The sequence below is a fragment of the Berghia stephanieae genome, chromosome 3 (genome assembly GCF_034508935.2).
Source record: "Berghia stephanieae isolate SIO BIC M18660-M18661 chromosome 3, UCSD_Bste_1.3, whole genome shotgun sequence".
NCBI classification, from domain to species: domain Eukaryota; kingdom Metazoa; phylum Mollusca; class Gastropoda; order Nudibranchia; family Aeolidiidae; genus Berghia; species Berghia stephanieae.
Genome location: NC_088362.1, coordinates 60518219 through 60544616, shown reverse-complemented (window position 1 = coordinate 60544616; position 26398 = coordinate 60518219). Strand labels below are relative to the sequence as shown.

At 38.2% G+C, this 26398-nt stretch overlaps 1 protein-coding gene across 1 annotated transcript; it reads left to right on the top strand.

Moving 5' to 3' along the window:
• Positions 1–6746: 6746 nt before the first annotated feature.
• On the top strand, positions 6747–25357 carry LOC144968115 (L-fucose dehydrogenase-like). The gene is made up of 9 exons (XM_078906115.1): positions 6747–6952; positions 11308–11346; positions 13890–13987; positions 15128–15194; positions 15775–15866; positions 16092–16196; positions 18944–19011; positions 20216–20312; positions 22579–25357. The coding sequence occupies exons 1-9, from the start codon at positions 6865–6867 to the stop codon at positions 22726–22728; spliced, it is 804 nt and encodes a 267-aa protein (XP_078762241.1). The 5' UTR covers positions 6747–6864; the 3' UTR covers positions 22729–25357.
• Positions 25358–26398: the final 1041 nt, after the last annotated feature.

The window sequence follows — 26398 nt, the reverse complement described above, 5'->3', positions numbered from 1 at the left end:
TTAAAAATCGGATTTCATGTGAGCTAAGCAAGTCGCAGACTGAAATCACGTTTAATCTTATCACTTCGCCATTCGTTCTAATTTCAATACCATGCACCGCAATTTACTAATGGTTATGACAGAATATATTATCTACTATGCAGCTTTGTGGACTCGTGGTTTGGCACTCGACATTTGACAAATGGTTTGAGTTTTAACTGTGTATGGAGCCAAGTTAAAAGTAGTCCTTCGGAGTCATTAGGCCCATAGAGCCGGAGTTTATCCCGGTTTCTATAACATGAAACGGACAATAGCAATTGCTTGCTACCATTCGGATAGGACGCTAGTCTATTGCAAAGTACTTTCCGCCAGATCTTACAGACCCAGCTACCTAATCACTGCTGGGTGGACGGGGAGGGGTCAGAAAAAAAATCTCGACAGCACCCGGGATCGACCTGGGTCACTTTGATTGTGAAGCAAGTGCTCTACCAACTGAGCTATCGAGTCCCCCCCCCCCTTCCCGAGAAAAGTTAAGCCCTTGGTAAAAACTCTATTAAAATCAAATTTTCTTACCAAACCAAGGTCTAAAACAAGTAATGGCTTGTATAAGGTTACAAATTGAAACAATTTCAAACCAGATTAAGGGGGATAAAAGACACATAGTGATATATATATGAATTTTATGTTGATTTTTAACAATATATTTATATATCTTGATCCGAAACGAAATAACCAAGGCACCCATTAAAAAAAAAAAACTCGTTAAGAAACAGCAAATAATCCGAGACATATAAATAAATAAACAATCTCACTCAGAAGCACGAACAAATGTTCAGAGAGGGGAGAAAAATTATTATTTTAAAAATGTTTGCTCAGAAACAAAACACCAAGGTCCTAAATTAACATAATAAACTTAAAAGTGAGTAAAAGTAAATAAATAAAAAATGTTAAAAGTCGATAGAACTTCTCGATGGTGTCAACGTGTTGAAGTTGAAAATTTAATTTTTTTTCCAAGGGAGTACCAAAAAAAATATAAATAAATAAAAAGAAAGAAAGAAAATATTATGCCCAAAAAGGAGCTCGAATCCCTAACTCACGCGGTGCTAAAACAGCCTGCCACCTCGCCTTCTCGCGCTCGGTCAAAGCTGGATAACACAGCTGTGTATTAACTCCACGGGTGGACGGAAAACACTGTTCCTCCAAGAAGCCTAATTGGGGTCTTAACGAAATCGTTCGTACAGACGAGATACGAGAAAGAAAGAAAAAAAAACAAACAAGCCCGGATTTAGCCTCTTACGTCACATCTCGTGCTGCATATCGTTTGAGACTAGGACTTCATATACTATAGATGTCGCTGGTTTGAGAGCTTTCATAAAGGCGGTACACCTCAAAGGACACGTTTGACCGAAAGTGATGAGTGGTTGTGTAACACGAAAGCCCTGCGGACTGGACCACGAGGTCTTGTATGTAATGGTTGCGTCACTGCCTCGACGCTCATGAATTAATTAGTAAGGCAGGACTCGCAATCAAAAAACGAAATTTGTGTTTTAAACTCTTTTGAATCAAATGAGTACATCAACGTGTTCGTCTCATTGAGATGTGAAAAGTGATATAAAAATCAAGAAAATCGGCCGATATAAATAAAAATGTTGCTAAAAAATCTTAAATAAACAGATTCAATTTTTAAAATCAAATTTATTCGTAAAACAGTTGGGTTTCAACCGATTTTTCTGAAATAAAGACCAATGTTCCTCATTTTTCAACCTGATTTCAGCAAGGTGAATTAAAAATTTCTCACAATTATATGTTTTACTTTTAGATTTTAGCTATTAGGCCTACTCAAAAAGGTATTACATTTTGTTGTTGTTGCAAAACAGAAGCGTAATACCTTGGCGATCGACCGAGTAGAGAGTAGAGTCTGTGATTAGTTGAAGGCTCACAATTCTACTCGAATAGATGGTGGCGGTAGATTAATCCTCTATCGTTCAGATTATTTTTGGAGGAGTAGATAATGAGTTCCCTATATGGCCATGTCAATCGTGTAGACATCCTTTGATGATATAAACCTACCTTTTGATTTCTACAGTCGCATTTTCGTTTCATACGGTCACTCATGGGAGCAGCTTCTTATGGTTCTCACACTACTATGTTATGACGATCGACCCAATCAGAAAAGTCCGGTCCACACTCGTGCACCGTCGCAAACCCGCCGGGTAGCATCGTCACAACACATCGTTCAACTAGATGCTCTGCGGTTTCGGGTTCTTGCCCACATCGGGTACATGTAGGACAGGTGGAAAGTCCCCACTGATGAAGCGCACTTGCCGTGAGGCAGCTCCTCGTCCGGAGTCGATTCATGGCAGCAGCCTCTTATGGTTCTCACACTACTATGTTATGACGATCGACCCAATCAGAAAAGTCCGGTCCACACTCTTGCACCGTCGCAAACCCGCCGGGTAGCATCGTCACAACACACCGTTCGACTAGATGCTCTGCCGTCGCAGGTTCTTGCCCACAGCGGGTACATGTTGGACAGTTAGAAAGACCCCACCGATGAAGCGCACTGGCCGTGAGGCAGCTCCTCGACCGAAGCCGATTCGCCGTCACCCAGTGTCTCCTCTTACTGGTATCAAAGCCTGGCAACTTCTCACCAAGCTTAGAGGAGGTAACGCCCCCGCCCCCACGAGGGATTGAATTCGTCCAAACCGACTTCCATCTCGTATGTGCAGCTCTAGACGTAGTCAGGGATTCTGCGTACAATAGTTGCCGGGACTTATTTCGGCTCGAAACGGGGGCGCCGTCCATTATCCCCATTCCCTCTCTCTCTCTTTGATCTTATTCAGTCAGTTTCCCGTAATCGTCTCTCTCCGGACATCGGGGGGCTGGATCGCTGCCATTATCGGGCCCCATTCTCTAGGAGTTGTTGCTAGCGCTCCTGACACTATGTGCATCGACTTGCGAAGTTTTACATCCACCTTCTCACAGTTTCTGCTTCTACCCCACACTGGAGCGCAATACTCCGCGGTGGAATAGCATAGTGCCAAGGCGGACGTTCTCGGGAGCGCTTGACTAGCGCCCCAAGTCGATCCCGCCAGCTTCCTCAGAAGACTGCACCGCTTCTCTATCTTCCGGGCAACCTCTTCGAGATGCACCCGATAGGTAAGGCTGCGATCCAACGTCACCCCTAAATATTTTGGATGCGGTTCATATGGGAGTGGTTGGTCCCCGACTAGGACATTCAGTTTGCGGGTGTGCCAAGCACTGCATAGGTCAAACGCAGTGGCCACGGTTTTTGAAGTGTTCATCTTCAGGTACCACTTGTCGAAGTTGGAGTTGAGTCTGGTGACGTCCTCGCTGAGTACGCTCTCGAGACGGGTCCACACTTTACTCTGAGGAACGAGTGCCCAGTCGTCCGCGTATCCCAGCCTCAGGGAGGAAGTGTTCGGCATATCGCTAATGTAAACGTTAAACAACATTGGCGCAAGTACCGACCCCTGAGGGACCCCATTCTTCAATTTCCTTACTTTGCTCGTGGCGTCTCCCAGCGCGACGTAGAATTGCCTTTCCCCTAAGATCGAAGAGAACAACTTCAAGGTCTTTTTGCACCTTATGTTTTTTGCTAGTTTGAGCCTCAACCCTTCGCACCAGACCGTATCGTACGCCGCTGATAGGTCTATAAAGACAGCACCTGTTTGCTGTTTTCTCTCGAACCCATGCTCAATATGCTCTGTAAGGGCAATGACCTGCTCCGTGGTGCACCTCCCTTCCCTGAAGCCCGCCTTCTCGGGTGGCAGGGCAGCGTCTAGGACCGGCCCCCGCCGGTTTAATAAAACACGCTCCAACAATTTGTAAAGACAGCTCAGTAGAGATATGGGTCTGTAACTGTCGGCCTCCTTCGCCGGTTTCCCGGGCTTCAGGATGGCAACTATCTTCGCATGCTTCCACACTTATGAAGCTTTCCTTTTGCAAGGACGTCGGGGCCGTTCAGTCCGACTCCTCCGCAGGTAACGAGTCCAAAATCGTACGGTACGCCTTGCTGACACCGCGCTCAAAAGCCTGATTAGGGACCCGTTTGCTACGGTTCTTAATGTTCTTGGCAATTGTGTCTGCCTTACACTCCGGTGCAGCCTTCGCGTAATTCCGGTCCGGGTCCAATTTCTTTATCAGACGCCAAGCGTGGCGGCTGGAGTGTGTAAAGTCGAGACTTTCCACGGTCTCCTGCCACCGTTGCTTCCTTCCCTCTGCCAGAGACTGAAGTAGTCAATCGGCTACGTCCTGGGACTGGGTCTGCTGGTACTCTTGGTACAGCTCTTCCGACTCTGCTGTCCAGCAAGAGGTGTAGAATTTCCGTTTGCCCCGTGGAATAGAACGTTGAGCGCTCTTAACCAGTAGCCTGCTAAATCTGGTTATATTCTCGGACTTGGGAAGAATGGCAGGGCAAACCTGCTCGATATAAGAACTGAATTCCTCCCAGTCAGCCTTCCTGAAGTTCCATCTGCAAAGTGGGAGAGACTGCACCCTCGGTATTGTCACCCCATGTGTGACAAGAACCGGCCTGTGCTGGCTATGCGGAAAGTCCCCGAGGACTGTTCGCTTCACCTGCAGCGGTTTACCGTTCGCGCCTTTCGTAACGAGGGTGAGGTCTGGAGTATACTCCTTCTTATGGCGGGTACCCCTGAAGGTACCCTTGGCGGTAGGATAGTACACTAGGTGTAGATCATTACAGTCCATCCATGAGCGGAGTTGTCTTCCTGCCTCGTTGCAGTCTCGGTAGCCCATTCGTGATGGTGGCTATTAAAGTCTCTCAGACAGATGGAAGGATGGCTGACCACCGGTACCGGTGGTGTAGCCCAAGTCGCTCTAGGTGGTTTGTAGATATTATGCAAACACAGTCCACCTACTTCCACGGAAATTCGGTTCACCCCATTGCTGTCCGTTACGCTCTCTATGACCCTTACCTTCGATGGCTCTTTAGCGTAAACGCTAATTCCTCCTTTGAGCCTCGAAGTGTCCTCGCGTTGCACCACCGTATAGCCTGGGATCTGGAATCGGGAAGATTGTGCGCCTGAGTAAAGGTGGGTCTCCTGTAACAGGAGGATGTCTACGCTATGGGCGGCCAGTAGCTTTGACAAAAGCTCATTTTTTTTTGCCATTCTCTGGCTCTCGATATTCAGGGACAATATGTGCGTCAGGTCGCTATCCCCGATATCGCATTTTCTGATCGGCAGGCCGCGAATCGAAGGTGTAGAGGGACGCTTGCTTTTTTCTCGAACGTGCCGACGACACTGGCGACACGAACGCGGTATTATTTGGCTTGGCGGCAGACCGCTTCGCCATTGACTGAACTGATTTGGAACCATCATATCGAAGTAGTGTGGCGCCCGAGATAGCGGCTGCTATTCGGGCACCGGGTTGGATCAAATTTAGTCACACACCGGGCGAGCAGCTCATGTGGCTCGTTGGCTCGATACCCGGGATGGTCTCGTGACGGTCAACCGGGATTTACACCTTTGCCCTCCCGTGTGGCTCAAGCCCCCTCACCGGTGCAAGGTAAAGATCCACGAGGGGGGATTCATGGCTAAAATCCGCCCAGAAACGATTTCATAGGTCCGACCATAACTATATTTCAAACCGTTGTTCTCGTCCATTTTTTTGATCGAAGAACGATTGGCTATTGAACATCTTGACCCTTCAACGATTTGTAGTTCTGACAGCTCACGTGTCAACAGCTGTCAACTATGCTTTGAGTCTTCGCTGAAGCATTTGAAGACGGTCAACCGATAGTTGCGTCACAATCACCACCTTGATGAATATATTATCCAGGCATGGTTGATAGGCAAATTGTGTTCTAGTTACATTTGAAACAAACAAAGTATATCACTGATCTCGTCTCATTGAGCTATAAACAATGATATAAAAATCAAGACAATCGGCCGATAAATAAATAAAAAGTTGTTTAAAAAAGCTAAATTAAAGAAAAACAAGTTTAAAATCAAATTTATTCGTAAAACAGTTGGTTTTCAACCGATTTTTCTGAAATAAGAACTAATGTTGTTCTCTTTTTCAAGCTGATTTCAGCAATGTGACTTTCAAATTCCTCACAATTATATTTTTTACTTTTAGATTTTAGATATTAAGCCTAATCGTAAAGGTGTTACATTTTTTTTTGCATAACGATAGCGGACGACGGGTAGAGTCCTTGTTTCGATCGGCCGGTTAGAGAGCCTGTGATTGGTCGAAGACTTTCGGACACTCGGCTCAGAATTCTACACGAATAGACGGTGGCGGTAGATCAAAGAAGGTAACATTTTTATTTACAAACCATTTTTATTGGTGCTAAATTATACAAAGTAATTATTCCGCATCAGAAAAAATAACTCGGAAGTTCCTATCTCTCTATTACAATAAAATTGATACCACGAATAACAAAATCGGCCCACAAATAAGGGAGTTATAAATTATTCATAATATTTTTCAAGTTTTTATCACCAAAGTCGTAATTTTTGTCCGATTTTTACCAAAGAGCAATGTCAACGATTTACATCCGCGAATAAAAAAGGATAAAATCGCAATTTCTACAACACATTTTATTTTTGTCGCAAATTGATAAAAACCAGAGCACAATTATTCCTAACTGTTTCATCTTCTAACGTGAAAGGCAGGCTCCGTGTGATCGTTCGTCCAACTCGACGAGTTCAATCGTTAACTCACATGACATCGTAACGAAGTCTATAATTAGAATAGTTTGATCACATGATATACTTTGGTAAACAGACTTATCTTGCTTGACAATCGACATGATCAAATGTCAATGCTGTAATATTTCAATGACGTCCTTTTAGCTTGATTCATTTTAAAACTAGCCAGCACGGTGAATACCAAAATATGAGCAATCACTTACGTTACAAGGACCGCGTAACTATTGTTACTGGAGGATCGCGGGGAATAGGCTTTGGAGTCGTCAAAACATTTGGTTGGTAATTTTTGTTCTCGTTTAGACATTGATTTGTAAGATCTTTTCCCGTTGATTGTTGAAGTAATGATATATCTTCTGCTCTACACATCTTCATTCTAGACCCTATCCATTTTCTATTCATGATCATTATTCATAAATTTGTACCCTCAAGGCCTGTTACCAGCGCTATCAACCTGCTATCATCTCTGATCGTTGATCAAACCCATGGCCATAACATAACATAACATGTGGTATAGGGCAAAATAGGATAAGATCCTTTGAATGCCCTTAATATTAATTAGTAATGCCATAAATCTATTGATTAAATATTACAATAACGATACACGTGGTAAAAATAGTATTTCAACTTAAATGTACTCATGTGGTGTACAAACATATATTTTAACCTTGACATGCAAAGCGCACACACAACCACACACACACACACACACACACACACACACATACACACGCGTATAGAAGATAACCATAATAATATAATAATGCATAATATATACATACAAGATTGAAAGCCATGTCAACAGCAGAGCAAACAAGTATTATTCGTCATATATAAATCTCCCATCATATAATTCCCTGTCTACTAACACCTTGAAATAATCCATAGATTTTGCATTCTTTGTTTCAAATTTCAAACTGTTCCATTTCTGAACAATACGAATACCGAACCAGTTTTGTCTTATGTTTGTTTTGCATCTAGAGACAAAAACTTAAACTTGTCCCCTCTAGTAAAAGTAATATTAGAATATGAAAAAAAATCAGAAAAGTCTATCCTATCCAGACCATGTACCAATCTATAAACCTGAATTAAATCCCCACGAATTCTTCTATATTTCAAACTGGGTAAGTCAAGAAATTCTAACCTTTCCTTATAAGATAAATACTGTATTGTATAAATGAACATGAAAATTAATCACAATGTTTACTCCTACTCCTATCAAGTTGAAGAGAAAGACATTGACCATTGACGTAATGTTACAGATTCTCACAGGTCCACATATCGCACAGTTGCATTCTTGGTACTCCTCCTTCACTAAAACTAAAAAGACCACTCTATTTGGCATATTTTTTTTTTTTTTTGTGATCAAGACAATGTCGCTATTGAGAGTTTGCACTGTAATTGTAATTAATCTGACAGCAGCAAGACAAATAAATTGTAGTATTGTATCTTGTATTATATTTATAGCATTATGTATGAATTGCATTCGAGATTATGGGATTTTAAAATATTTTTTTTTTGTCAGCATCTAGATCTTTGTCAATGACAATGATCCCAATATTGATTCAGGTGGTCAATATTTGCGAATAGATTCTATTTAAATAATGATGCTCTAAAATGTGTGTTATGTTTTCAGTGAAAAATAGTGGGTTTTTATCATAAGTTATGGGATATAAGGAGAGCTAAATAAAAAAATAAAGAAATTAAGGTGAAGGCATTGGTGCAAGATAAAGATCTGATCAAGTGTGTATGAAAGGTGCCAGACAAAGCAAGAACTTTTTTTTTCTTGTAATTTTCTTTTTTGCTTTGTTTGGCACCTTTAATATACATTTGTTCAGATCTTTATCCTAAGTAAAAGAGTGAAAGAAATCTGCATTTACCCCATACAAACATACGACTGTAAATCATGGACAATAACAAACGCAGATGAAAAGAGGATAAATGCATTTGAGATAAGTGATACAGAAGGGTCCTAAGAATCACATGGACAGCCAAGATATTAAACATCTGCATCTTTAAGAATAGCCTAAAAAATTGCCAACTATCAAGAAATTGAAGTTGACAGAAATTTGACACATCAAAAGACATGCTACAATAGAAAAGCTTTGCATCTAGGGTGCCTGCGAGGGCAAGCAGAGCAAAGGGGGTTCTGTCAGGCTGTTTGGGAGGCTACGTCCAACAAGGATCTGCCTTAAAGAAGAAGAAGAAGAAGAATGGGATATTAGAGGAGTGTTTTTTTCTAGTAAAAATTATGTTGTTCAAAGGTTATTAGGAGGTGACCACTGTACTCATGAATGAACAATTATGCCTTGATCATTTATGATTTTCAGTCACTTTTTATTAAAAAAGGCCAACTGGGCTGCACTACGAAAACGAATCGAGCGACTGTCATCAGAGATCACAGAACAGCACAAAATCGGTATGGATGTAAATGAATTTTCACTCCTGCCGACTCAGTGCAATCAAGGAGTCAATTCCCCAAAAAGTACATAAAAAAACAAGAATGCCGCCGTGGATGAACAGGAAAATACGAGCACTACTAAGACGCAAAGCAAAAGCATTCAAGCAGGCTAAACTGAGCGGAACCTGGGACACATACAAATCATTGCAGCGTCAAAGTAGGTGTGAAATAAGACAAGCAGAATGGACGCACATTAACAATGTCATAGAAAAAGGACTTAAAACAAACAATTCCAAGCATTTTAGAACTACATAAAAAGCAAGAAAAACTATTCTATTGGTGTAGCCCCATTGAAAGAAAATGAAACTCTGTACATTGAGGGGAAGGATAAAGCAACGATCCTCTTGGATCAATTTAAGTCCATCTTTACCTCCCATGATCCACATGATACAAACACCCCACCGACATCACAGAGATGTGACTAATCTCTTACTAATATCAACATAAACATCTCAGGAGTTGAAAAGTTGCTGAAAAACGTCGACCCATCCAAGGCGTCAGGTCCAGATAACATCCCCAACACAGTACTAAAGGAGTGTGCTGAGAGTTTGGCCCCCTCATTATGCATAATCTTCCAAAAATCGGTCGACACTGGGATGCCCCCTAATGACTGGCTGAAGGCAAGCATCGCACCTGTATTTAAAAAAGGCAACAAATATAAATATATTACATCTGTAATATCCAAACTATTAGAGCATATAGTCTGTAAGAACATGATGAACCCCTTTGAGAACAATGACATCCTAACTGACCTGAATCATGGGTTTCGCAAAGGATACTCATGTGAAAGCCAACTCCTAATAACTGTAAATGACCTGTTAGACTCCAGAATGCCAACACTCAGGCAGACATCAGCATCCTCAACTTTCTCAAAGCGTTTGATTCTGTACCCCACCAAAAACTCCTGTAGAAACTAGAAAATTACGGAATTCGTGGCTCTCTACACACATGGCTTTGTAATTTCCTCACAAAACGTACCATGAAAGTAGTCCTAGACTTCACGTGATCGGATGAATGTCCAGTCATATCAGGATTACCACAGGGAACGGTGCTAGGACCCATACTATTTCTTTGATTCATCAATGACCTACCTCTACGAGTAAAATCTCAGATTCGGTTATTCGCTGATGACTGTCTGATATACTGACCAATAAAATCTGCAAACGATAAAAAATTGCTACAAGAGGACTTGAAAAGTCTCGAACAATGGGCTAATGATTGGGGGAATGAAATTTAATGCAAATAAATGCTACATCCTCAGCACAGCTAAAAATTACAATGAGGCCTACAAGTTAAACAACACCATCCTGAAACAAGTTGACGATAACCCATACCTTGGCATCAACGTCTCAAAGGACTTGAAATGGGGGAAACACATTGACAAAATAACCCCAAAGGCAAGCTCCACCCTCACCTTTCTCCGCCGAAATCTTAGCCACGCCCCAACGTCATGCAAAAAAAACACCTACCTCGCACTTGTGAGATTACAATTGGAATACGGAACAGTTGCTTGGGACCCCTACCTGAAAGAGGATATTCAAAAACTTGAGAGAGTCCAGAGACAGGGCACCCGGTTCATAACTGGGAACGAAAAGAGCAGAACCCCAGGATGCATGACAAAAATGTTATAAGAAAGAAACCTCATCAGCCTCCAACAAAGAAGAAAAGAAACCCGTCTGTCAATCATGTTCAAGATTATAACGGACCATCAATAAAGGCAGACTCCTTTTTCACACCACAACCATGCAAAAGAAAAATCCAAGCACTCACCTTTGTCAACCACATAACTGAAAACCCCATTGAGAGAGATACGTACAAACAATTCAAACTGCTTCAAAATCCCACAGACAAGAACACAAAACTACAGAAATTCTTTCTTCATTAGAACTATCTCAGAGTGGAATGGGCTGGATGAACTGGTCATCATGGCACCACACCTAAACGATTTCAAAGCCCGACTGACATGGGCCCACGCCCAATGAGGACGTTGCTGAAATACAACCAGACCATTGGTTTCTTCAGCACCTACCATACAGATACAGATACCACTATACCCATACCCAAATGGACAATCAAGTTCTATTATTTTTGGTATGACAATATTTAGTTTATCTCAGTGGTACATGTGGGTCTTTGAAAATTAATTCATTTCATATTTTTATTTGATTTCAGTTCAACATGGTTCCAAAGTTGTTTTTAGTGACATTAATGGTAAGTTAGTACCCTTTGCTTCTGAATGAAATTTTAAAAAAAGTTTTTAACACTTTTTTTAATGTCAGCAGTGTTTGACAGCATTTTTTCCAATTTGCAGCAACAATCATCATTCATATATCAAATTAATAGTTTTATTAGTTGTTATTTTTAATTAGACCATATCTAAATACAATCTGGTTCTCCTGTTAGATTTGACTCAAAATACACGTCCTTTTTCATAAGCATAATTCCCTAATTATTATTTTATGAGACATAGTTAGTCCACCAAACATCAGCAGATAGTGGTCCGGTCCGACCATTATAAACTCCTCAGAAAGGAAAGGGCTGTAGTAGTTAAAAATAGCTTTCAGCACTCCCAGGCTTCCCACAAGGTTTGGAAATGAAGAAAAACTTGAGCATTTATATAGTGCAATATCCACTAAACATTCTCAAAGCGTTTTACAAGGGGTCTCTAGCCAACAGCAACACTCGAAACATGATGCCTGTAAGGCGATATTACAATTTTTCGGAGACGACATTGTTAACAGATATATATACTCATTTTATGCTTGATTACAATGAGAGAATGAGTAAAAAGCCAAGGACTCAACTATGCACCATTCAAAGTGGGACTCCCCTAACGCTTCTAGTCTAAAGGCGAGTGTCATACCACAAGACCACATAGTCACACAAAAATATTGGGGAAATGATGCAGCTTTGAAATCTTGTCACATTCAAACGTGACCCCCTCCGTCTTCTTTCTGTTTTCCTTATCTTAACAAATCACTCAAAGGACAATGTTTTCCAGTACAATAACGACTCAATTGCAACTGTTGGAAATTGGTTAGGAGCCCATTCAGGGACATATTTCTCTCATTTTCTTTTGGCGGTCAAAGCTAAATGGCAGAACTGTGTATATTTGCTAGGTTGCTATGTAGATACATTAAAAAACCAGTTGAAGCTGGTAATTGGAACACCACTTAATCAGTACAGCCGCTTAATTGGAACAATCTGTCAATGACTGAATTTTTTTCTATGTAATTTTTACTGGTTAATCAGAATGCATCAGTTAATTGGAACAATTTCTGAGCTTCATCAAACTTTTTAGATCCTTTTTTAAAAATTCAAATTAACCCTAAACAAAATATCTTTTTTTTTAAAGAGCAATTATAAAAGTATTATTGTAGGTTCATAATGAACAGCGCCGTTGAGTTACTTGAAATCAATTCCCTCTTATCTTCTTTTCTAGACTTTGCAAATTTAACATCTTTAGGAGCAATGAATAATCATTAAGGGCACAGATTCAGATTATGATGCAAATGGTTGTTTTCTTCAAACGAGCATGTCACATTGAATGTGTAATTTTTTTGTGTAATGACAGTTTTGTATTAATTGTGTGGCCATTAAATGGTTATTCATTCTCTTTACGCCTCTTACCATAGCGACATGCTTGTAATGTTGAATATTGATTTTAAAAGAAGGCAAACTTCGAGATCAAATGAAAGTAAAGAAGCTATATATCACTTTTATATTTACTACAATTACTACATTATTACAAATGCTACTATAATTACTACATGTATGTAGTTTTGATAGATTGTTCCATTAATGAAAGTCATCTGAAAAAAAAAATGGAATAATTAGACCACCACTTAATTGGAACGATTTCTGCATACAGCCACTCTCCCAATTAAACGACTTTGACTACAGTCAGACTGGAGGCTTCTTGGACCCTCATCATAAATGGAAATCATAGAGAGCTAAATATGAAAAATGATTTCGACATTTTCTCAGTGTAGCAATAGCCAATTTTACCATTTGACTTACTTTTAACCCTATCTTATCTTTGTTATGTCAATTTCAATAACAATATTATTTTTTTCTGGTTTAGAGTACAGTATGTTATCACAGTGAGTTGTGAATGTAGTTCATATTTTCTTTCACTTTGTTACAGTTTTTATAATTGCACCTAATGTTTTGATAAGATATGTGGTATCATTAGTTTGTTTTGATTTTGCAAGCTGATTTATATATCTATATTTATCTGTAAGCGCTCGGTGGAAACAATACTTTGCTTGTCTTATTCAGTTTTTGACAATTCAGCAAAACTTGTATTTTTAGGGAAGTGGAGGGGGGGGGGGGGGGGGGGGGGGGGGCTAGCAAAATGGTATAATACATAGATTAGCATTTCAGATCGCTGTGACTTTGAATTAAGATTTCTAAATCTAACTCCAGCCTAGTAACCCAGGTGGTCAGTCTGTAGGCTAGGTGTTGGGGGAAACAATCAGAGGTTTTTCTCTTTTGCAAAAGAACTTCAAAATAAGGCTATCGGTATCTGGTCTTGTGGTGTGACACTCGGTTTCAGATCAGAAGGTCTTGAGTTTGAAAATGTGACTTAAGTACTTCTGTAGTACTAAGTCATCAAATGCTCTTAGGCACTGTGAACTACAACAAACCGACTGAGTATTACTTTGATGTGCCCCTCTCACCAAACCCCTTTGAACATGGTGAAAAAAAGTGACTAAGATCTCTTTTAAATAATTTCATTTCCTCCATGTCAGAGGAGAATGGTATTCAAGCACAGGCAGAGCTAAACAAAGAAGGACCCGGAGAATGCATTTTTATCAAATGTGATATGTCAAAGGAGGAAGATGTGAAGGTATTCACGCTCTCACACATATACACTCTCTCTCTCTCTCTCTCTCTCTCTCTCTCTCTCTCTCTCTCTCTCTCTCTCTCTCTCTCTCTCTCTTTGTATATAATGTCCTACAACCACTTATATATTTTATATATAACATGTTTATATGTATTCAATTCTAAATCATAGTATAGTGCGTTCAGTGGTGGTGGTGGTGGTGGTAGTGGTAGTAGTATTAGTAGTAGTAGTAGTAGTAGTAGTAGTAGTAGTAAGTAGTAATTGTAAGTAGTAGTAGTAGTAGTAGTAGTAGTAGTAGTAGTAGTAGTAGTAGTAGTAGTAGTAAGTAGTAATTGTAAGTAGTAATAGTAGTAGTAGTAGTAGTAGTGGTAGTGATGTAGCATCAGACTTCTAGCACTATTGCAAGTTTACAAATTTATTGTGTACTTTATAGTAGTGGTAGTAGTAGTGGTAGTAGTAGTAGTAGTAGTAGTAGTAGTAGTAGTAGTAGTAGTAGTCGTAGTAATAGTAGTAGTAGTAGTAGTTGTAGTAGTGATGTAGCATCAGACTTTTAGTACAATGGCAAGTTTACAAATTTATTGTGTACTTTATTGATATATAATAAGGGATGTTTAGCAGATGACTGCATTTACATCATGAAGTTAATACAGCAATCTCTACTTGAAAGCCCAGTCATGAAAAATGCTTATCAGTAAAGTGGAACCTCAGTATAACAGTGATGTGGAACCAGTCTAAAATCCCTGTTATAAATTATTCCTATTAATTTCAAGGGAAACAGCCCTCTTGTTCCTGTTGTTCACTTGAATGCGTAGTCAGTGTGTGCAGTTGAAAGAAAGCTGAGATCTCGGCCGTACCATTCAGCAGCAGGTGTGCAATGTCATCCAATCGCGATCTCTCTCTCTCTCTCTCTCTCTCTCTCTCTCTCTCTCTCTCTCTCTCTCTCTCTCTCTCTCTCTCTCTCTCTCTCTCTCTCTCTCTCTCTCTGTCTCTGATTGTTTTTGTAATTCTTTATGAATGATTTTGTGTTTATTTATTTTTTTCTCTTAATAGATCATGATAGATCTGATATATATTTTAGGGTTAAGAGAGATGACTTGTTGTGCACCAAGCACTGAATATTTTGCATCTTGTTTATATTTCCAGGACCTTGTTGAGAAAACAATTGAAAAGTTTGGCCGCCTGGACTGTCTTGTCAACAATGCTGGTTCTCGTAAGTTGTTTATGTTTGTCTATGTGCGTCTGTTAACTTATCTAATCTATGTACAATTTACTGGGAGTTTGGAATAAATAATATTTTTTGGTGTTTGTCAGTGGTTGAGGTATAACATTGTTGATAGTGATTTCTCTCCCAAAATGTTAGCAGTGATACTGAGAGTGACTTGTAGTAGTAGCAGCAGCAGTGGCAGCAGTAGTAGTGGTGGTTGTGGTGGTAGTAGTAAAAATAGGGGAAGGATTAGTAGAAGTAGAAGTAGTAGTGGCACTAATAGTGGTTGTAGTTGTACTAGTTGTTGTAGTAGTGTAAGCAGTAGTGGTAGTAGAAGCAGTAGTAGTAGTAGCAGTAGTAGCAGCATCAGCAGTGGCATTCAGACATCAAATACAGAACAGCCCATTTATAATGATATCCATTATGAATATCCAGTTCCTGTTCCTACAGGCAGAGGACCATGAAATATGTTGCACTGCTGCAGAATTGATCTTGGTCTTCAACCCGATATCTTCTATTTTAGCATTAGTTACTTACACACTTATAAATCTATTATTGATTATTTTTTCACTAATTATCTATTCAGATCCTCCACATATGCCCATTGATGATTTTTCTGCTGACGATATGCTCAAGCTTAATAGTCTCAATGTGATGGGATATTTCTACACCTCAAAGGTAACTAACTGTCTGGTGTAAAGTTATGAATTTGATATAAAGTAATATACAAAAATGAATATAACAGCTTCAAAAAAAAAAGAAAATACTAAACCAGAGCGTTTATCAAATTTGTTTTGTGGTTTTTTAAATTTCTACCAATCATTGATTTTTTAAATTTTGAATTTTTTGTTTTGTTTTTTTTCAATAATCCCTCCCCTCCCCCTCCCTCCCCCTCGCCCTCAGTACTGCCTGCCACATCTCAGGAAAACCCAGGGTAACATAATAAACAACAGCAGTTTGGTTGCAACTATTGGACAACCTGGTGCTGTCACGTATGCCACTACCAAGGTTTGTACCATCATCAAAATCATCATCATCATCATAATCACCACCATTACCATCACCCTACCTCAATTTGCAGCACTGCACTGCGGATATTGCACTATATAAAAGCTCTAGTTCTGTAACAGTAGCAAAATGAAACAAAACGATGGATGGGTAGGGGGCTAAATTAAGACTAATCATCTGATGAAGGCTGTTGATAATGTGACCTGGGGATAAGAAAATATAGTTCTCTTTATTCATCCCTAAGGGGAAATTTTCCTTTAGAGTCCATTCCAAGGGAAGACTGGAATAACCCAGGTGTCAGCTGCAGTGCAGCGCCACAAAGTGAACTAAGACTAGGTGACTTGCTCAAGGCCACACAATGCGGCAGATAAGCAAACTCAGTACCTATCGGGTATGAAGCAATGACCATACCGTTGAGCCACATTGTCCCATGAATTCCATTCTCTTTTAGTTCTTGGGAAGAAACTGTTTTTATAAATTTCAGTGGGATTGTCTACATTTACACATACCTGCCAACCCTTCCACTTTTGGTGGAATCATTCTTATTTTCATTTTTCCTTTTCCACTATTTTATCATTGTCTCTTAAATTTCGATTTTCAAACATGATGATAATGGTAAGAAGAAAAAAAGTGGGGGGTTAAAAAGTTGAATTGAAAAAAAAAAAGATTGCCAAAATTGATTGCACTCCTTTCCCCTCTTCCCCTTTCCATTACCTAATACATGTGATATGTGGTTTTGCCAGCTGTGCCCGAATACAGTCTTTATGTATTTGGTGGCAAAGTTGGTGGTAATGTTGGTACAGAATTATCCATTGTTATAAGATTCCTACTTTTTGTCTCAAATTCCTATTCTCAGCTGTTCTGATTCCACTTTTGGAATATGAAGGGTTAGCACTTTGTTGAGTCCTTGGAAAAGGCTCTTTAATCACATTTTCTCACCGTACTCAGGTGTAAATGAGTACCTGGCCGTAAACAGCATTGTCTCTGTCTGATAAAAAATGTAATATTGTCTAACAGGCTTCATGTCCCAGTCCAACAGCAGCACGTAACATTTAAAATGGGACATGACGCCTGTTAGACAATATTACATTTTTTATCCGACAGAGACAATGCTGTTAACGGCCAGGTACTCATTTTACACCTGAGTACGGTGAGAAAATGTGATTAAATCTTCCCTCTATTGTTGGATTTCCGACAGTACGATTTTGCTCTATAAGTTCTAAAAAAAAATAATAAAAGATAATAGTAAAAATAAAATTCGTAATGCCAAAGAACAGAACCAATAAAAAAGAAAATAAAAGACTTTTATTTCGTTCCTCGAAAAAATTAGATTTTAATCCGTTTCAAATGCCGACTTAAAAAACAAAACAAAAAAAAACACTTTTTATTTGTCACACCAAAAACAAAACATGCCGTCTATCAGTTAGCTATAATACTATCATGCCACCTACACGCCCCGCTAGACGTTTATGTATTCACTGCTTGGCTACTGTGCCACAGCCAGAGAGAGAGAGGTCGCGAAGTTCGCGCGAGTCGTCTTCACACACACACACACACACACACCTAGTCAGTAAATAATGCACACACCGAAGTGTGTCAAACCGGACCAGAAGGTTTCTCTCTATTTTGCTACCGACACACATGCATATCTCTGGTTCTTATTTCTCAGTCTCTATATTTCTTTGGTTCCGTCACGATGTGAGACGGAAAAAAAATTAATGCGAAATAATTATTTTTCCTCCGAAATATATATTCTTCTCCGAAAGCTCTCACACCACCGCACCACCTCCTCCTCTTCTTCTTCTTCTCTTCTCTTCTCTCTTCTTTCTTCTTCTCTTCTTCTTCTTCTTCTTCTTCTTCTTCTTCTCTTCTTCTTCTTCTTCTTCTTCTTCTTCTTCTTCTTCTTTCTTCTCTTCTTTTCTTCTTCTTCTTTTCTTCTTCTTCTCTTTTCTTCTTCTTCTTCTTCTTTCTATATCTTCAAATAAACGAAAGAATCAGCGTAAACATTTTACACAAACAGGAGGGAAGATACGCAGCTCCCCGTGTCGAGCACTAGACGTCTAGAATCTAGACTAGATACACATCCTTCAAAAGGGTAGGAATTGTTCTCTTCCTTTCATTTTACAACTAACTCAGACCTGGACCTCAATAATTGGGATTTTTTTTTTGATACCATAAAATAAGGACCTCGTTATAAATAAGTAGGGAAAGTGATATGATTTGACTAGTCAATTGACGTGTCATATCGGTGTTGTGTCCATATTTTTGTCCTGTTGTGTCTATTTTCGCGTGTCCAAAAAGTTCCGAGAATTTTTTCACCAACCATTTACAGGCCTGTGTATATATATATATATATGTATATATATATATATATATATATATATATATATATATATATATATATATATATATATAATATTATATATATATATAATATATATATATATATAATATATATAATATAAATAAGAATTTGAATTATTTACTGAATATTTGTGAAATAAGTAATTTGAAAGTATTCTTAAACTGCAATTGAGACCAGTCATGAAACAACAGTATGTTTAGTGTGTTTTTATATATATAAGAAGGAGATAGAAATAAACTGGCAAAGTGATGACAAACGTTGGATGTCTCTCACTCCTGAGGTGGAAAAAAAAGCAAAAGACAAAACAACAGTGGATGCTTTTTAAACTTGAAAAACATCATTTCTCACATGAACTTGATTTTGTCTTGAATTTTCCTTCCAGGGTGGGGTGATGTCAATGACGAAGGCCCTGGCTATTGACGAAGCGGAACACCTAGTGCGAGTGAACAGGTAGGAATTTTATAAATCTAAAGTAATAATTGATAATGATAATAATAATAATAATAATAATAATAATAATAATAATAATAATAATAATAATAATAATAATAATAATAATAATAATAATATAATAATAATTATTATTATTATTATTATAATATGATAATAATAATAATAAATAAATAAAATTTCGACAGCGCATAACCATGACGATGTCGTGCTCTATGCGCTTCCCTATGACATTATTACGCTAAATCATACATTTGTAACAATAATCTTACAACACACATACTGTCAATTGACACATTATATAAATAAAAATCAAGTAGTACAATACAATAAAGTTCAATACCCTATGCAAGATATTTTTCATAAAATAAATGGTTTCAATCTAGATATATATAAAACGCCAAGACAATCCCACAGGATGCAGCCAAATTGTTTTGGCACTTTTATCTGTGTATATATATCATGGTCTTTCATGGTCAAATTGCCCATGGAAGCTGAGTCCTTGATTTGAGTTAGTGTTTAACCGATGACTGCAAACTGTGTTCCACCAGATTAAACAGACCCAACCCAATTTTATCCCACATGCCATCTTCCTCTACTCTCTCTCTCTCTCTCTCTCTCTCTCTCTCTCTCTCTCTCTCACTCGCTCCCCTTCTTTCTCTTTCTCTCTCACACTGACTCTTTCTCTCTCTCTCTCTCTCTCTCTCTCTCACTCTCTCTCTCACTCTCTCTCTCACTAACTGACTCTCTCTCTCTCTCTCACTAACTGACTCTCTCTCTCTCTCTCACTCTCTCTCACTAACTGACTCTCTCTCTCTCTCTCTCACTCTCACTAACTGACTCTCTCTCTCTCACTAACTGACTCTCTCTTTCTCTCTCACTAACTGAACACACACACACTCTCTCTCTCTGTCTCTCTCTCTCTCTCTCTCTCTCTCTCTCTCTCTCTCTCTCTCTCTCTCTCTCTGTCACTAACAGACTCTTTCTCTCTCACCTCATCATCATCATCATCATCATCCTTACCTTGTCCGCTCCAAAAGATATATGAGAGGATGTCATAGTATGGATGGGTGTCAGGTGATACATGTCCTGAAATTTTACACATTTAGCATCAATATTTAATTCATTTCAGTTCATCATTTCTTCTTTTGATATATTTATAAACCTAAATAATATGACAGCACAATTTTTTTTCCTATAAAAGTTTTGCTCCAGGGAATATTGTGACTCCATTGTGGGAGCAAGCTGCTTATGCATCTGGGGATTATGAGAAATCAATGAAATCTGGAAGAGATGCGCAGGTTTGTACCTTCATTAAATGATTCACAGTTTTATATATATATTTCATATATACATAAATTTGGTAGTCGAACTCAGTACCTTTTGGATACGAAGCAAAGACTGCACTGCTGAGCCATGCTGCCCCCATTACATTTGATTAAACTCCAATTATATTCTTTCATGGAGATGAATTCAAAATATTTATTTTAAGATACTCGACTTTGATTGGGAAGAATACACTTATATTCGTATAGTCAAAACATGGAACAGTTTAAAATTGCAAACTAAAAATGCTAAAAATATTAATGAATTTTAAAATACCTAGTGATCTTTGTGCCTTATAATATAAACTAGTAAAAACCCCGCAATTTCGCGGGGAAAGAACTATTTTCATTCGATATTGCCAGAATCATTTTTTTGATGAGCTTGATTACGATTAGATGCACATTTTAACCGATGTGCTTGTCGTCGCTGCCATGCTTTATTCGGCTTGATTTTAGTTTATCAGTCAGTAGATATCAATATCAATAAGTCGCAAGTCTTTACCACGCTTTACTTGGGAGTGCTTTGCACTACCTTCAATACTTCGGCCGAGAATCAAAACATTGGTCAAATTAGGAAATTTTAAACTTTCACAAATCTGTCAAGGTTTGTTCTAGAGTTTTTAAAACGCTTTTATATGATGACAAATTGAATAAATAAATGCCTGACAAAAGATCAATGGTGAAAACACAAATTGAATGAATACTGGGGATGTAGGAGCTTTCGGAATGTCTCCCCTTTACTTAACTTATGTGAGGTCAAATGAAAATCTGAAGCGGAAGCGATAAATATCAAGTCCCCGAATCTGTCTACTTTTGGTTTGTTCGGGCTAGAAGCTAGACAGAACCAATTGACAGTTTGCCGAAACGTTTAAATTAATATTTCCCAGGGCAATAATTATCACATCGATGGCATAAAAACGACAGTAATATCAGCAGTAATATTAGTTGATATTGTTAATCGGTGAAACTTGTTTAAAATTTCTGTAAATCCGAATACCGTTATGTGATCAAGTGAATTATATCACTATGAATGCCACGATTTGCTGAAAAATGCCAATCTGACAGTTCCTAGCAAATACCTCCCCCCCCCCCCCCCCCCCCTTGCTCAGGAATTTCTCTACTTGATGGACACCCCCCCCCCTTTTTTTTTCTTCCACGCAACCACATTCCTACAAAACACACATACACACACAAATATACACCGCACACACACACACACACACACACACGCACACACATAAACATACACTCAATGAGAACACACTACTACTACATAACAACACTGATCACTGCTAAATCAACACAACGGAAGTAACAACTCTACTGGACAGATAGAGTTGAGGGTGTGGCCATGAGTCTGTTAGTGTCTTCGGTAAATTTTTTATGATATCTGTTTGACTTAACGAACTTTCAAACTGACTTTAAATTATAAAAGGAAATCAAGTTATCTGTTTATCTATCTGTAAGAAATACATTTCTATTGTTCAAATCTTTCAGTAGAGTTGTGCGCCGTATCTTTTTTATTGACTCAAATAAGCACAATGTTCTCCACAATGCTATATTTTTTAAAGAAAGGATATATATATATATATATATATATATATATATATATATATATATATATATATATATATATATATATATATATATATATATATATATATATATATATAAGATAAAAACCACAAAATAAAAGTGCTCGACTTTAATTTTAAAGGAGCAGTAAATGTATATAAATATAGAATTATTGTTTACTTCTACAGTACTGTTTCATGTCACTAGGGTAATCTACGGGAAGTATAAAGTCATATAAAGTATATAAATTTATAATGTAATATATATATTATTGATAAATAAATGTATTCTTCCCGTAGATTGCCCTGGTGGCATGAAACAGTACTGTAGTAAACAATATATTAAAATGAGAGAAACACATAAAAGAAGACTAGAAAAAAAACCCCATCTATTCCTATTATTGAAATAGTGTGAATGCTCAGTCATATTATATATATATACGGGTCATGGATAGCTCATATGGTATGGTAGAGTCACGACATCCCCGGTCAGGCGGAGTTGTCCCAGTAAAGTCACGGGTTCAAGCCCCCATCGCTGCCGCAAAGTTTTTATTCTCCTACTCACTTCATTTCTATTTTTCTAATGGTTTAACAAATCAACCATCAATTGATTCATTATGCTTGTTGTGTGTATTTCCTTATTTCATGATGAAATATTTCTTTTTCAGCTCATAGGGAGGTTCGGAACAATTGAGGAGTGTGGTTTGGTTTGTCTTTTCTTGGCCGCAGACGCAACATTTTGCACTGGTATCAACATCAATGTCAGTGGTGGTGCAGAGCTCAACTATGGATATAAAAATCGTGTTGAAAAAAATTGATAGATTTTTATGTTTTTCAATCTTTGAACAGAAAAATGCATGCATTTATTTTATTTTATTAATATTCGGAAATTTATGAATGAATAGCGTTTATAAACATGCTATACATAATGTTGGCCTTTCAATATTTTACCGCAGGGCATTATTGTGCATTTCAACAATATGGCAATTTTAAATATAATTTTACACTTTTCATATAAACAAGCATTTATTTTCAAATTATGCAAATTGAATATTATGTATTTCAACTGGCTGAATTTGGCATACCGAAAGAAATCTTCTGTGTCTGTATTATCTATAATTTACTGAATATTGGAATGGGTGAAAGAGCTGTTCACTATTATAATTATAGTCCGATTCAAAATTTATTTGGAAATTAAGAAATTAAGGAGCAGGCACCCGTGTAAGATAAAGAACTGAACAAATATATATGAAAGGTGCCAGACAAAGCAATGAAGAAAAATACAAGAAAAAATCCTAAAATATCAGTCGACCTTATCTGGGGATTGAACCTCAGACTTTCTGATTACCAGTCAGGTTAATCGTGTTGAAAAAAATGATAAATTTTTATGTTTTTCAATCTTTGAACAGAAAAATGACGAGGTTGACTGATTTTTTGGGATGGCTTTATTTCTTGTATTTTTCTTTCTTGCTTTGTCTGGCACCTTTCATACACACTTGCTCAGTTCTTTATCTTTCAAAATTCCTGCTCACACTCTTTGGCTCATACCTTTGAAACTGTTTGATAACTTTTGTTGTAATTTGACAGATTTAGATTGCACTAGACCTTACTAATTATTTCCTCATTGGAAAAACAAAGAAGCTGCCTTGCATCATAATATAGTAGATTTACTATATTTTTTAAAACAATGTGTTTCATATAATTTAGCGACATATTAACGCACTGCATGTATGTTAATCACAGGATTTATGGGCGTCATTGAGAGATCTTCATCACAACAAAAAGGTAGAATTTAACACGTTGTACAGATTTAATTTGCATTCCACCCTCTTTCCATTTTACTAAAAGTCATTCACAATAATGTTTGAGTAAAACAGGGATGGGAATGGTTTATGTTGGTTTGTTTTGTCTGGAAATTGAGGTGGTGGGGTCAAGAATTCTGCTATGTGTCCATGCGACACCCCTACTTGAAAATAGTCCTCAATATGTTATGTTGTGTGTGTTACTGTAAAATTATAATGTTCTAATGAAAACACTGCAAAACATCAAAGGAATTGACGATTGGGTGACAACCATAAAAGATACATTATTCATATTTAGGATTCATAAGGTCTAGTAAAATCTAAGACTAGACAAAGATTTGTGACATTACACGACACGGGTTGAGAAAAGCAGATCGAAATGTGTGATAATGTTGTATTTTGAAATGGACTATTATAATACTTTTGTTGCATGATAAAATATCTGGATGCTAACACCAGCTTTGGTAGTTAGGGATAGAAGAAAATAAACAATGATGATTCAAGATCAGCACAGTAAATGATATCTTGCCATATTTCATTGGGGTCAGTTTTGTTTTTGGAGAGAAAGATATAATAATAAAAAATTTGAAAATATATATATTATAATAATATTGTTTGTTTTTTTTACTTGTGGGTATGTGTGTCTGATTTGCAGGTGTATAGGTGTGTACATTCCAGTGTGTATGTCAGTCCGCTTGTCAATGGTTTATTTACCAATATATTATTATTATTATTATTAGTATTATCATGAACAGTTGGCTATGAGTACTTATCAAATTTTACTTTTTTTAGTATGATCCAAACAATCAATCTCTTTTCAATTGTTGGCAATAAAAAATGTTTTCTATAATTGTGTCTTACTATGACGGTTTTGTGATATAACTGTTCCGTGCGTGTATCGTGTATTTGAAATTGTAACAATTCTTACAAATCATTAATGACTGTTGCTTGATCTTTTGAGCATCAATGACAATATTGTGATATCGGGGATTTAACCTGAAAACAAATTATAACAAATTACAAAGTCATGTAATGCTACATACTATAATCAAAAATGTTTTCGCCCCATCCAGCATTCAAATCTTCATATGAAATATATTGATTTCTGAATGTTTAAAAGAAATTCTAGTCCATTGCTAACATTTTGAGAAGATTTTTATTTAAAAGTTACTTTATTTTTATCTATTGAGTTTGGCTCCTTGCCTACTTGTATAATGCTGTTCAATAGTGCGGGGCGGTCCTTGGCAAGCTTAAGGACCAAGGTCCTACGGTCCTTGGGAAATGAAGACCGCAAGGACCGGTCCTAGTAGGACCGGTCCTTTTCGACATTGAACATTCCTGAGAGACTGTTGGAAATTCGAACCGGTTTGACCTTTGAGAGCGTGGGATCGTTATTCTTGAACCGTTAAAGACCGCTACACGATGAAAACCGTGGCCTACAGGAGTAAAACACACGGAGTAGTCACACTCATTTCAAATTGTAACCTAATTAGAGAAGAGGGGTGATGCCTTCTTTATTTGCTCACCGTACTTCATTGTTACTTCGATAATTTAATAAAATTTGAAATTTATCCCCATTAACGGAGATAATGGCATGCCCAAGGCGTTGATCGAGTTGTTCGTGGCGTTGATACAAACACGCAACTCCTACCCCCCCCCCCCCCCCCCCACAACACACACATTAGAGGGCAGCGAGCATTGAAGAGTAAGAGAGAGACGTGAAGTTATAATAAGAGGGGGTGGATGAGGTGATAAGAGGGGTCGATGGTGACTTTTCGCCAGATCTAACAAACTCAGCTACCCATTCATTGCTGAGTAGACAGGGATTCAGAAAAAAATGACTGCACCCGGGATCGATCTCTGGCCCTTTGCGTATAAAGAGAGTGCTCTATCAACTGAGCTATCGGGGTCCCCAAATATTCTATTGGACTTTTTTAAAATTCAGACGTTATAACTGGGTTTTTTGGAAGGAAGAAACTAATGAAACTCATATTATTTGATTAGTAAAAACACCAAACGAAATTTTAATATTATTGTATTATTTTAAATGACAACACTGCGATAGAAAGGAGTGGTGACAAGAGATGGACAAAAGAAAACAAAAAATCGGATTTGCTACTTGCTAGGTTCGACACACACACACACACACACACACAAACACACACATCTTTTGTAGTCACATACATTTCAAACAATAACCCATTAGAGAAGAGGGGTCATGCCTTCACCATAGATCATTGTCATTGCGATCATTATGGTGTAGTAAATTTTGAAATTTACCCCGTATAATGGAATCGTCCAAGGCGTGCGCCTCCTGTTCCCCCCATCTCACACACGAAAGGGCGGTTTGCGGAGTGGAGGTTGGTGGTCGTCTGCCTGTATGGTCGTCTGTGTTGTTTAGTGTATGGCAAAGGGGGGTGGGTGCGATTAATTAAGTGGGATGGGTGGTGATTGGTGGAAGATAGGCAACCGAAGCAACGAATCGCTGGGGAAGTAGTAGGCTATGGCGCGAGACCGTAGGACCGTGGTCCTTGCAAGGACCGCCCCGCACTAGTTGAAAGGTGATAAGAAGTGAGGACCGCCGCTGGTCTTCCCCTCTGGGACTGGTCTTCGGTTCACAGCTAAAAGACCGTCGGACCGCGGTCCAGACCGGTCTTCAGCGCGGCACTACTGTTCAAATCTCTCA

Excerpts from the sequence above, each read along its gene's own strand:
- LOC144968115 (XM_078906115.1), top strand. The coding sequence starts at position 6,865 with ATGAGCAATCACTTACGTTACAAGGACCGCGTAACTATTGTTACTGGA. Across the intron at positions 11,347-13,889 it reads TGTTTTTAGTGACATTAATG|AGGAGAATGGTATTCAAGCA; the intron begins GTAAGTTAGTAC and ends CCTCCATGTCAG. Across the intron at positions 19,012-20,215 it reads CACCTAGTGCGAGTGAACAG|TTTTGCTCCAGGGAATATTG; the intron begins GTAGGAATTTTA and ends TTCCTATAAAAG.